The 12,656-nt window shown below is 45.2% G+C and overlaps 1 protein-coding gene across 1 annotated transcript; it reads right to left on the bottom strand.

The window, feature by feature from the left end:
* Window positions 1-3,667: 3,667 nt before the first annotated feature.
* On the bottom strand, window positions 3,668-11,523 carry CSTA (cystatin A). Its single transcript, XM_063128896.1, has 3 exons — window positions 11,319-11,523; window positions 5,201-5,302; window positions 3,668-4,232 (listed from the first exon to the last, which is right to left on the bottom strand). Exons 1-3 carry the CDS (start codon window positions 11,382-11,384, stop codon window positions 4,104-4,106), a joined length of 297 nt encoding a protein of 98 aa, XP_062984966.1. The 5' UTR covers window positions 11,385-11,523; the 3' UTR covers window positions 3,668-4,103.
* Between the last annotated feature and the right edge of the window lie 1,133 nt (window positions 11,524-12,656).

Below are 12,656 nucleotides of genomic sequence, written 5' to 3'. Positions count from 1 at the left end.
CAGTAGATTCAGTTCACAATGCTTCTTCACACAATGCAGTTAACTTATGGGACTGACTGCCACAGGGATGGCCATCAGCCTAGATGGCTTTAAGACTAGACATATTAGTAGAAGAGAGGGTATCAACAGCCATTAGCTACAATAGCTAAATGGAGCTTCTGTGTTCCAAGATATTAGTATACCTTTCAGTATCAGTTGCTAGAGCGTAGTCAACCTTCATGCTCTGCTTGTGGGCTTTCCGGTAGCACCTGGCTGTCCACTGTTGAAAACAAAATGTTGACTCAATGCCTGGTTTGCACATAATGCTAAACCATGGTTTGTTGCCTACTCAGATTTTGTCTGGCAAATGAATGAACAAATTGTGATTTGTTCTCTGAATCCCTGGTTTAACATCCTGCTTTGCCCACTCTCTCCCTGTATCCCAAATGCCTTTGTGGCACTGTACTATAGGCATGTAGAGGGCTGGGTGGGTTTTTTTTTTTACCACTCTTGCCTACTGCCTCCCCCCCCCCCCCCCCCGGTGAAACAATCCATGAAAAACCCAAGGTTCTGGGTTCACACATGACCATCATGCTTTAAACCCAGAGTTCACAACCCAACAAGCCATGGGTTCTCTTCCTGGGTTTTTCATGAATTAACCATGTCTTGTTAGCGCGGCTGTGTTCAGATATGGCAACCCAGAATTCAACAAACCAAACCATGGATTAGCGTTATGGGCTAATCAGGCCAGTGGGTCCACATTCTGATCCAGCAAGGCTCTTCTTATGATCCTAAGTAAGTTATCTCACCCTGCTGACAAACACTTGGTGTGAGAGCAGCTACACATCCAGCCAACCCATTATCAAGCTAAATTATATTGGCTCTTAATTGTGTTTATGTAAGGGTTTTTGTATTTTAGCTGACTCACACAGTTACATGTTATCTCCAATCACTGATTAGTTTGCAAACCCTGCTCTTCCAACTAAAAGCCTGCACCCTTTCTATATCCACTTCCAGATGCAATTGTAGGGGGGTGGGGAGAAACCACTTCATCCACTCCACATATTTGACTGTACCATGAGTCAGTTACTGCATCTAGAAAGCAAGAAAATCCTTAGGAATTTCAGTATATCAAGTGCTGAATCAAGCCATTTTATCCCTGATTTTCTTTCTTGGTTAGTTTAGTGATGAGATTTCTGTCCCCCACAGGGAGGAGGAAACAAGAGTGGATCTTACAGCAATCTCATAGTACTGTTAGGAACGGTGGTGTACAGCACCTGGAATGTCATCACCTGTTGTTTTAGTCCAATCTGTTATTTAGCCTTTTATACAATAATGCTTAGCATTAAGTATTCAGTGTGCATTGAATACTTAATGCACACTGAATACGTAATATATTATATGAATATATATTCAGTGAATACTTAAGCAGGGTTGTCTTCAACTGCACTGAAACCGCTTTGAGTCCGTGGAGGCTTCCACTTGTAGAAGGGGGAGGGAAGCAATTTCTGCAAAGGCCACTTTTTGCTTCTCTCACCTACAGGATTGAGGGTCCTCAAAACCTCTAAAGTAGATATTGGTGGCAGTGGTGGTTGCACAGCAAAGGGGGGAATCAGCAGAAATCACCGCCTATCCCTTCTGTTCATGGAAGACTCCACTGTTTATAGAACCCTAGCTTGTATTCTTCCCATTATTGCAAAGTTTTTAATTTCCAGTAATTTTTTTCATTATTAAAATAACCTTTCAGCTGTCTTATGCAGTCAACTAGTTTCCCCTCCCATCCAACAAAGCAGTCGCACTCCAAGCCCCTACTCTGCCCACTCAGAATGCACTCCGATAGCAGCAGGCTCAGCAACAAAGATGGATGCTGTGAAGGACAGTCCAAAATGGCTGTGGTCTGGTTCAACCAAGTTTTGGTCGGATAATTGTTAATTGTGTTTAACTGTTTCACTTGGCCCAGGCCTCTGGGCCAGAGTGAGTGAGTTTGGAGAGTGTCTCTCAAGGTCGATCTCATGGCTGGGTAATTGGCTGTGCCCAGCACGCCCCCCTCCTACCACTGCACCTGTGGGTTTATCAGCCTAACCAAGGTCGGGTTAATTGGGATGTTGATTCGTTTTAGCTGTGGGAAGGAACGTCCTCCTGGAGGGGGCCTTGCTCCTGAGGGAAGGAGCGCCAGAGGCCCAAGTGGGGCATAGGATTGGGGGAGACGGGCCTGTCGACAGTCATGGGGATAAAGAAGCAAGTAGCCAGGGACCATTCATCTTCCTGAAGGCTGCACATGTGGGTTCCCTGACAAGGTGGAAGATCCGTTCCGAGCTGGGTTGCTGCTCGGGTTTAGATAGGTGTTTTTTTATGTTTGAAGTGTCTGGATACTTTAAGGGAGACTGGTTGCACCTGCAGCAGGTTTTAGAACGAGGTTAATGGTTTTATGGTGTGATTGCTTGCTGCTAACCTTCCCTCAACACTTTACCTCATTCCTCCACCCCCTTCCTCCCCTTCTTTCCTTTCCCCTTCAACTCTCGCTGCCTGACCAGAGCCTTACGAGTTAGATTTTAGTTTGTGTAAATAAACCTGCTTTGGTCCTTAAAGCGTGTGCGTGTGGTTTTATTTTCCAGAGGGCTGGCTTTTCCTAACTAAGGTCAGGGCTATGGAGGAGATTGCCTGGGAATCAGGATGTTTGGTCCGGGGCCTACTTTGCAGGGACGCTGGGTGGACCTCAGCCTTCCTTCACAGATGCATTACTACTACCATTGTAAAGATAGAAAGACTAAGAGATTATGTGGCCTTTGGGAAAGTCAATCAGTTTCAGAGAAGAGAGCCAATTCCAGGCCTCCCATATAATAACTCTACTAGTCTGTTTCAGCACACAGAATGAAGCATAATCTAACTCCCTGTACAAAAGGGAAGGTTCTTGTACCCAAAATGCTTCCATGTTGGCACGTATGCTTAGAACTACATACATTTATTACGATGTAATAATTACATGAACTAGAACACGTAACTATGGTGTGGTTCATGTAGTCAGGGGTGGGGGTGGGGGTGGGGGAGACAAGCAGCCCCCCTCAGCAACTGTCTGCACTCCCAATATCCATTGCGTGCTGCTGCTGCCCTCTTGCTGCATGCGCATGTGAAGTTTGATGGTGGCACAGCACAGCTTTGGGCTGTGCTACAAGTAGAAATTGTTATCTGTGTATTCTAACTTCCAGTTCTGACACAGCCCAAGCCCAGGCTGCCAGGTGGGCAACTATATGAACATTAGGCAGGGCAGATTATGCTGGAATACAATTCCAAATACTTGCATGGTATTCAAACATGACTTCAAACAAATATAAAGAATGATTTTCTTTATATGAAAAAACATTGAAACCTGAAACTTACCTGAAATGGTTCAATCAACTCTACCATTTCAGGACTCTGTCATTTCATTCTGCAGAACGCAAGTGCCGTCTTTCCTGGCGTCCTAAGAGTAGAGGAGATCTCTTGGGGAAATCCACTCACTGCCTCCAAGTAATCCAAGCCAGACAATGACCACTGAGAGCATGTGGTCACTACCTCTCTCCCCCTCGAGGCTCTCTCTGCCCCAACAAACTGCAAATGGCACCCAAAGAGGTAGAAACAAGTGTACCCTAAACCCCACTGCGCCTGCCTAAGAGCTTCTAAGGTTACTTTTCTGGAAGGACGTCTAAAATGGGCTCTTCCACATATTTATTTATTTATTGTATTTTTATCCCGCACCTCGCCAAAAAGGCTCCCAGAGCAGCTTACAGTCAATCAGTAAAGAAGACAGTCTTTACACATACGGAAAAAATATTTCAAGCACAGAAAGTAGCACAGCACCCGCAGGATTTGACAGTGGGGACATAAGCAGCAACACATTGCAAAAAAAGCTCTAATGAAAAAGTATATTAAAGACAAATGTGGATTAATTTGTGGGAATATAATGACTACTGTATGTCTCAGATTTAGTATGATCAAGACATGGCTAACTCAATAATGATTTAAATTGACATACTTGTAAAAATAATTAGAACTACTGAAAAAGAAATTATTTTTTTGTATTTGCAAAGTTAACATTTTTTCTTTCTTTTTTTAAAGGTACTGGAAAGAGACTTCCATAATGCCCTCTAGAAGTAAGTCAGCTCATCCTGCTTTGCTTTCTTGCTTTGGTAACTGGTGAGTGTCAGTGGCTTCTTTTCGTGAGGGAGGCTTTTGAATATTCGTACGTGGAGGTACTCCTCATTGCCAACATGGACCTGAAAGGTAAAGAAAAGGTAAAGATGTCAAAGCTTTAGGAAAAGAGGAGAGTCATCCCATGACCTCGGCCTTAGGTACTTCTCCCATTTCCTCACAACTGTAATGGGAAGGGGAGGGTTCAACATTTCTCTATCTCACAAGAGGATTAAATTTCATTTTGCCATGGTACCAAACTGCAGAGATTCCTATTAGCCTACTGGATGCTAAAGGACGTATGTTCCCATCACTCCTTTGTGGATTGGATACATTTCATGAGATAATCCATTCACCCCACTCTAGCCACCACGTTATCTGGGGCTCATCAAGCCTGACAGTAATTATTGTAGGGCAAGTGCAAACTTCATAGTCTGCAGTATGGGGACAGATGTGCTAGTGTTCATATAACACTTGTTAGACTCTAAACCAAGACTTAATTCTCATTGAAGTAAAAGGCACAGGCAGCAGTACTTGCCAACTAGATTGGGGGGGGGGTTTTGCTGCGGCAACTAGCACACCCCTGACTGAGTCAGGGGAGAGGATCTGAATCACCATATTTATATCTAGGATGCTGGGGAGAAGGCTAGCTTTGAATTCTTCCTCCTGTCCTCTTATATGTGCAGGGAGCCACTACACCTCACTTCCCATGACCATCCAGTGAATTGTATGGCTCATATTAATGCAAAATCATTCTGGCCGGATCTACACTATTGCTTTAAAGCACATTATAACAGTTTTATAGCGCTTTAAAGCAGTTAAAGCGCTTTATAACTGTTACAAAGCGCTTTAAAGCAGTAGTGTAGATCTGGCCTCTGTTTGGAATATGCACCAGATACTTTAATTATTGCCACCTATGGGAAAATGTATAATGCTGCCCATTATTAGCAGATATCTTGCACATAATAATTCACTATATAATTCACTAATAATTCACTATATCCAAGAGCACATACGTACTATAGATCTTATACAGAAAATAATGGGCATTTACCTTGATGAAGTAGTTTGTTCCAGCGACCATCTGTGTTTTGAACTCAACAGCAATGAAGACCTCAAAACTCTTGCCTTCTTTTTCTTCTACCTGTGCCTTCACCTTAGGAAACAGAAAGGTAGTAAAGTAGTGTGCTTTCTTAGGAAACTATTGAGTTTACAATCTATAAGACCTCAGCTATTTGTGCTCTCGAAATTATAGTCAAGACTTAAACACCAAATATAGAGGTAAAATTGGTCAATATGACCATGTAATGCCAATGCTTCATCAACTGCACTGGTTTCTAGTCTGATTAGAAGCCCAATTCAAAGTGTGGGTGTTGATCTTTAAAGCCCTAAATTGCATGGGACCAGAGTAACTAAAAGAATGTCTCCTCCTATATGTACCTGCTCATATCCTTATGACATTTTCAGAGGACCTCCTCTCGGTGACACCCCCACCCCCACCTAAGGAAGCTAGAAGGGTGGCTACAAGACAGAGCTTCAGTTGGGGCACCTTGTTTATAAAACACCCTTCCGAAAGAGGTTTACTTAGCACCTACATGGTTATCTTTTTGGCACCAGGCAAAGACCTCTCTTGTCTTCCAGGCATTTTAGAGACCTAGTTCTAGTTCTGGATTTTTATGGCTGTTTATCTATTCCTGTGTTGTTTGTTTTGTATTGTATTTTACTCTTTTAAATATTTTTATTTTATTTTATATTTTTAACTGTTTGTATGGTATTTTAGCTGTTTTGTAATTGGGTGGATTAAAAATATAATAATAAACAAGAATTGAGACCTGGAAATATGCTTGCCACATATTCTTGCTCCTCTCTCCCCAACCCACCTTTGAATGGCCTAGAAGCCATGATGTGGGGGATGCTGACAGAGGCCAGCTCAAGAGACCACATCACACCAGTCTTCAAGGAGTTGTGCTGATTCTCCTTCATGGTCCCCTTTGCACCATACACATCGGCTCTGCACCTGCATGGAGCTTCAATTTGAGCAGCTGCCATAGCAGAGGAATTTGGGGGCAAGAACTCTGCCCCACTGCCCAGTGCGGATGTCCCTAGGGGGTCCCTCTCATTCTCTCAGTTCGCTTTCAACCACCATTGCATGAGCCTCGCAGGGGGCTTCTCTTGTCGTTTCGTGTCTTGAAAGCATTTTCCTCTGACAAAAACTGAGGTTTTATTCCTTCTTTTCTTGTTCTTGCAGTTTTTTTTCTGTCTGTCCCCTTCTTAATTTTACTTTTAATATTTTCACAACTTTCGCCCTCGCCCTGGGCCCTTTGGGTGCCTTTTCATCATTGTACCAGTTGCAAGGCAAAACTCCTGTCCTCATATGGGCACTCTCTCTGCCTGTTTTGCCTCAGAGAAGGGCAGTCATTGAGGCTTGCCCTCACTGTTTGTTTGCTTTGAGAAACCTTGACAAACAAAAAATCAGTCTGATCGGCTGAAAGCCACACTTTCAAAACAGGCACTGGAATTAGTCGAAGGGCCTAAAAGCATGGCAGATGTGCCAACTTTGCCCTCCCACCACCCTGTTTGCTGTGCAGGAGCATGCTCCAGTGTTTGGGTCAGGATATCTCCTCAGTGTTGCACTCTGCCAAGTCCTCAAGATCACCCCACTCCGGGACAAGCTTGGTGCCTACACTAGCAAAAAGACAAACAAAAAAGGCAAAAGTCTTTAAGCAGACCTGTCTTTCTTTCTCAGAATAAAAAAAGAAGAGGCTCTGTTTTGAACTTTACTGGGAATACAGTATGGGGAATAAGGAACCAACTTCTGCTTTATCGTTTGTGGGGCAATAGCTGTGGAAATGTATGAGTGGGGGGGTAGTTTAAATACATTTAAAACAAAACCTTTTTCATAAGTGTTTCCTTCATGGATTTCCCCCTCAGTAGCAACCCTCCCCAACAATAAATCCTTTTGGGGGTTTATGAGTGAGAGTCAAGGACATGCTTACAGGGGCTCTGCCCTTGCTCCTTCAGAAAAAGGAATTCTGGGGTGGCAGAGCCGGCATGCAAACAAGATGTCTGCCTAGGCCCAAGCTCTCTTATTTTAGTCTAAAATAAATACTAACAACAGCAAACATTGAGCCATCAGAAGCATATTTTTGGGCAAGAAACTCCCCTGTAACTCTGAGCCTGGACAGCAAGGAAGAGGAAGAAGGACCTACAATAGCACAGAAGATGGCCAAAACATATAAAGACAGTATGCAACCTATGCAATTAATAGCTCACCATCTGGAAAGTCTCCAAGAAGAATGGACAAATGCCATGAAGCCTTTAGAGGACAAAATAGATGGGGTTGTAGCAAAATCAGATAATATTGCACTTAGATAGCACGTCATACCACTGAAGAGCTAGTGGTGACCAATCAAGAAAGATCTTGGGGTTGCGGTGGACAGCTCAATGAAAGTGTCACCCCAGTGTGCAACTGCTGTTAAAAAGGCAAACTCCATGTTAAGCATAATTAGAAAAGGAAAGTGCTATATATTATTATTGTTATTATTATTGTTATTATTGAATAGAACTGCCAATATCATAATGCCTTCATCCAAATCTATGATGTGACCACACCTGAAATACTGTGTACAGTTCTGGTCACCATACTTTAAAAAAAGATATTGTAGAGCTGGAAAAGGTGCAGAAAAGGACAACAAAATTGATCAAGGGGCCGGAGCATCTCCCCTATGAGGGAAGGTTACATCAACTGGGATTGTTCAGCCTGGAAAAAGGGAGGCTAAGGGGAGACATAACTAAGGTGTACAAAATTATGCATGGTGTGGAGAATGTGGATAAGGAGACAGTTTTTCTTCCTCTCAAAATACTAGAACTCAGAGTCATCTCATGAAGCTGATTGGTGGGAGATTCAGGACAGATAAAAGGAAGTACTTCTTCACGCAGCACATAGTTAAACTGTGGAATTCAGTACCACAGGATGCAGTGATGGCCACCAATTTGGATTAAAATTGAGGTTTAGAAGGGGGTTAGATAAATTCCTGGAGAAGGCTATCAGTGGCTACCAGTCCTGATAGCTATGTGCTACCTCTAGTAGCAGTGGCAGTATGCCTATGTACACCAGTTGCTGAGGAACATGGGTGGGAGGGTGCTTCCTCACTCATGTCCTGCTTGTGGGTTCCTGGTCAACAGGTGGTTGGCCACTATGTGGACAGAGTGCTGGACTACATGGAAACTTGGTTTGATTCAGCATGGATCTTCTTATATTAACTATGCCTTGAGCCCTCGTTCAACTATGCATGTGAGGTGATCCAGTAAAGCATAGAGTTCTGTGCAGTTACTGGGCTAATATAATTATGCCTTTTAACAAATGTAAAATTAAAACATAAAGAACTGCTATCCTTTGTTTGAACTGCAGCCAGACTAAAATAGCACCAAAGTGGAGGACCATTTATTAGATGGAAGCAAACATGCAGGACTTCACTCTTATTGGAAAAAACCACAAGACAACTAAAGTTCCAAAGTAGTCAAGCAACATCAGACTTTTTTGAGACTTGGGAGTAGTTTATTGAATTGGCAAATATGAATACAAACTTCCTACACCTGCCAGCTTCCCATGGTCAACTTTGGAGAGACCTTTTAAGCTGAAATAGCTTGGAATGCATTACACAACATGAACAGGATGTGTTCCCCCTGTTGGATCATCCAATATAAGACCAATAATCAAACGAAGTATGTAAACGTTATTGGTATCTGTTTATTGTTCATTTATCTCTACCTATAAAGTGGAAAGTATGTGTGTGTCACGTATGTCCCGAAATGTTTACCCACTTCCACATATGGTACTGCCTTAATGCTGTTCACCCACACAGGTCTTCGTGTACATGAATCTAAAAACATGAATTCTGGGGTCTTAAGTATTTTTAAAGTATCTAATAAAAACTTAGGTTTACGCCTACAACTCCCAGCATGCCTTGGGTGGGAGTCCAGACTTCCTGGCCTTTGGTGGCCATTGTGATTCCTAAAGTCAGTCAACCCAAGTCCACATCAAAGGAAACCACCCACATAAATGGGCTGCATCCATCTGCGGTGTCTCCTCCCAACTGCCATGTGTGGTTTTAAAATCATAACTAGATACAACAGTGTGTCTTTGAGAGGCCAAACTCTGGACATGCTCAAAGGCACCTTGTCCTGATATCTGTTTTCCCAGAAACTGAGGGAAGCACACGCTCAGCCTTCACCCTCAAGAGGGAGGGAGAAAGAGGAATCACTCTGTGCATGCCCAGAAACAAGCTTGACAAATGCCCAGTCCAGTCCCAGCCCTTCAGTACAGGCTCCTGATGGAGCACTTCATGGGTGAGAAGTGTGGGCTGAGGCAGTCCTAGCAGGACTTGGCCGGAGTTGAGGGCATCCACTAAGAGCTGAGGACATGGGCACCTGAGGGATGCCAAAGGCATGCTGGGAGGTGTAGTACTGACCTGTCACTATGTCTCAGTCCTAACCCTGCCCCCACTTTCCTGACCTCTCACTAACTGTCTTCGTTCTCCTTCTAACTGGCTTTCCCCAACTGCCACTAACCCCGCCCACCATTCCATTCTAGCCTCCGCTATCAGTCACTCCTCCATTCACTCTTCTGTTTCAATAGTAAAGTCAGGCTTTTGCATGAAAACCATAAACTTTATTCAGTAATAATTGCATCTGTCTTGGAATGTTGTGATTTAGTTATAACGGGGGGCGGGGGGGGGACCCGCAGCATAAAAAATCTTATCAAGTTAAAAGGCCTTGATTATATATCACTTAACACTTAAAAGCCATTAATGCAGTCACTAGGCAAGCCTGCCTGGGAAAAGGAAATCCTTAAGCAGGGTGCCACAACTAAGGAGGCCCACTCTCCCACCACACCGCAGATGTGTTCAAAGATTAACATGTTATTCGGGGAGCTAGGCTTGCACCTACAACTCCCAGCATGCCTTGGGGGGAGGGAAGAGGCATCAGGCTTTGGCGGCCATCATCTGCTCGCCATCCTGGGCCTGAAGGGAGAGTGCTGGAGCAGAAGGGAAGGAGGTCACAGCTCTGGGCCCGGCACCAACAGTAACGACCAAGCTACCTGTGAGTCAGTCAGTCAGTCAGCTCCCTCAGAGACAGGGTGAGGGTGGGGAGAATCTAATTTAATTTGTTTTAAAGTTACCTCTCAGGCCTAGGACTGGCCTACCTTGCAGGGTTGTCATGAGGGTGAGGGAGAGAAAAAAGAAATCAATTTAATTTGTTTAAAGGTTAACTCACAGGCCTGCTACTTTAAGATGATTACCTCGCAGACATATATCTTAGGGGGCCCAAGTAGAAACTTGAAATTTGGCATGCTGATAGGTCTCGCTGTACAATGTACCAGAAAAATCAAAAAGATGAAAGTTTGTATTTTAAGTATTTTTAAAGAATTTAGTAAAGTAATGAAGCTTATGCCTACAACTCCCAGCATGCCTTGGGTGGGACTCACAAGAGTCTTCTCTTGCCACCAAACCATGACTCATGGTCATGACCAGCACAAATTGCTATTATTCCTTCAGGATATACATTCCATAAATAAAACTTCAGCAGGAGATGTTGAAAATGGCTTTATGTCATAAACACTATTCCCGGGCCTGAGCAACACCGGGCATATCAGAAGGAAGGAAGGAAGGAAGGAAGGAAAGAAGGCCCGGGGGGGGGGGGGCTCTTTGGCGCCGTAAAGCCCAAGCTGGGCCTCGCCCGCCCGCCCGCCGCACCCCGCACTTGGGTGGCCGAGCGCCGGCTCCCGTCAGAGGCATCGGGAAACCGGCCTCCGTCCGGCTCGAGGACGCCGCGGCCACAGGTGTGGCGAGCTGCTCCGCCGGCGCTGCCCTTTCCCCTCTGAGCGAACTCGCCCAGGAGTGGGGCCCCTGCGGCCTTCCTGGTTTTGTGGGGCGGCAACTACCGCCAGCCTCGCCCAGCACAGCCGACGGCGAGGGGACTTTGCAGCCCGACAACACCGGGGGCCTTTGCTGCTTTGGGGCCGGGCCGGGGGTCGCTTTCGCGGAAACGGAGGCGCTGGGGCGGCGTTCGGATGCTGCCCCCGCCCCGAACACGGCTGTCTGTTGCCTTTGCCACCACCGATTTGCACGGCGACCTCCGGGGCGAGAGGGGGGCCGCGGCCGCCTCCTTACCTCCTGGGCCAGTTGCTGCGTCTCTGCCGTGGCCGGCTTGGCCTCGGTGGTGCCGCCGCACTTCATGCTCGCGGGATGCTGGAGCAGGAAGAGCAGCAGCGAGGGCGGCTTCCGCGTCAACCGAGACCCAGAAGCGCGGCAGGAAAGCGAAGCCGCGGGCCGGGGCCTTTGGAGCCGCCTGAGCCGCTGACCGCCGAAAACCAGGGTGCGGCTGAGGGGGGAGGCAGCGGCGATACGCCGGAGCAGAGCGGAGTCTCCTGAGAAGCGGGCCGCGAAGCCACAGGCGCCGCCCAGCGCGATCCAGGCAGAAACCCAGCGCCAGCGGGGCTCCTCTTCTTCTCGCCCCCCAGCGCCAAAACGCGCGAGGCCGCTGGAACGTGCTCTTCCTAACTCAGGAGTTATGCAGCGTGAACTCAGCACTTGCTTATTGTGCGCTTAAACAGTGGAAAAGGAAAAAAAACAATTCAGCGATAGTCCACTGTTCATATTTTAGTCTTTCCGTCCTTGTTGCTTTTAAATCCGTTATTGTTGCCTTAAACGTTTTCTATTACTTTTTATCGTGCTGTATTAAATGGTTATAATTGTTGTGAACCGGCCAGCGGGCGGTATAGACGTAAACACGTGTGTGTATTTGTAGGCTGGCGTGGAAATGAACCTGTTCTACTCCAATTGCAGCTTAGGGACGATCAGGCTAAGACTGAGAGTATTTATTTATTTAAAACATTTATATCCTGCCCTATATCAATAAGATCTCAGGGTGGCGTACAGATAAAAGCATACAGTATAAAACAGTAAATATACACAGCTAAAAACAAATTAAACCATAAACCAAGTTTAGCATCCCATAGCCCTGTAGTTTGTCTAGTGCTGTTATCCCTACCTTGCAAGTTGGGAATTAGACTGAGAGAGGAGCATAGAAGAACTCTGTACTGTAGTCCACTGTTAATATTTCAGGTTGGAGTTTGGGCCAAGGCTAGTTTGCATTTCCATTTCAGCAAAAATCTACCATACAATTTCCTCCTAATTGCTCACTGGTCAGACTCCTTCTCAGCCCAAACAGTGCTCAGTCCATTTGCATGCAGGAAACCTGTGCTCCATAAACTCATTACACTTTTTAATGTTTTATACTTCTTTTTTTTAAAAAATGCAGAAACTAGAAAGAGCACAAATTGCTCCCTTTTTGCTGCTTTTTGTTGTGGTAGAGGAAAACACACAGTGCTGCTCAGATACACTGCTCCATTGTTTTCTCTTTGTGGGAGGGGAGAGAAAGTAAAAGAAGAAACCATAAAATCAAAAAGGGATCCTCATGATTTCATATGATTTTTTAAAGGAGAACAC

Source organism: Elgaria multicarinata, chromosome 6, assembly GCF_023053635.1.
Source record: "Elgaria multicarinata webbii isolate HBS135686 ecotype San Diego chromosome 6, rElgMul1.1.pri, whole genome shotgun sequence".
Lineage (NCBI taxonomy): Eukaryota > Metazoa > Chordata > Lepidosauria > Squamata > Anguidae > Elgaria > Elgaria multicarinata.
The sequence above is the reverse complement of the archived record's forward strand: the minus strand, read 5'-3'. Positions and strand labels throughout refer to the sequence as shown.

Excerpts from the sequence above, each read along its gene's own strand:
- CSTA (XM_063128896.1), bottom strand. The coding sequence starts at position 11,384 with ATGAAGTGCGGCGGCACCACCGAGGCCAAGCCGGCCACGGCAGAGACG. Across the intron at positions 5,303-11,318 it reads CGCAGCAACTGGCCCAGGAG|GTGAAGGCACAGGTAGAAGA; the intron begins GTAAGGAGGCGG and ends CTGTTTCCTAAG. Across the intron at positions 4,233-5,200 it reads GAACAAACTACTTCATCAAG|GTCCATGTTGGCAATGAGGA; the intron begins GTAAATGCCCAT and ends TTTACCTTTCAG.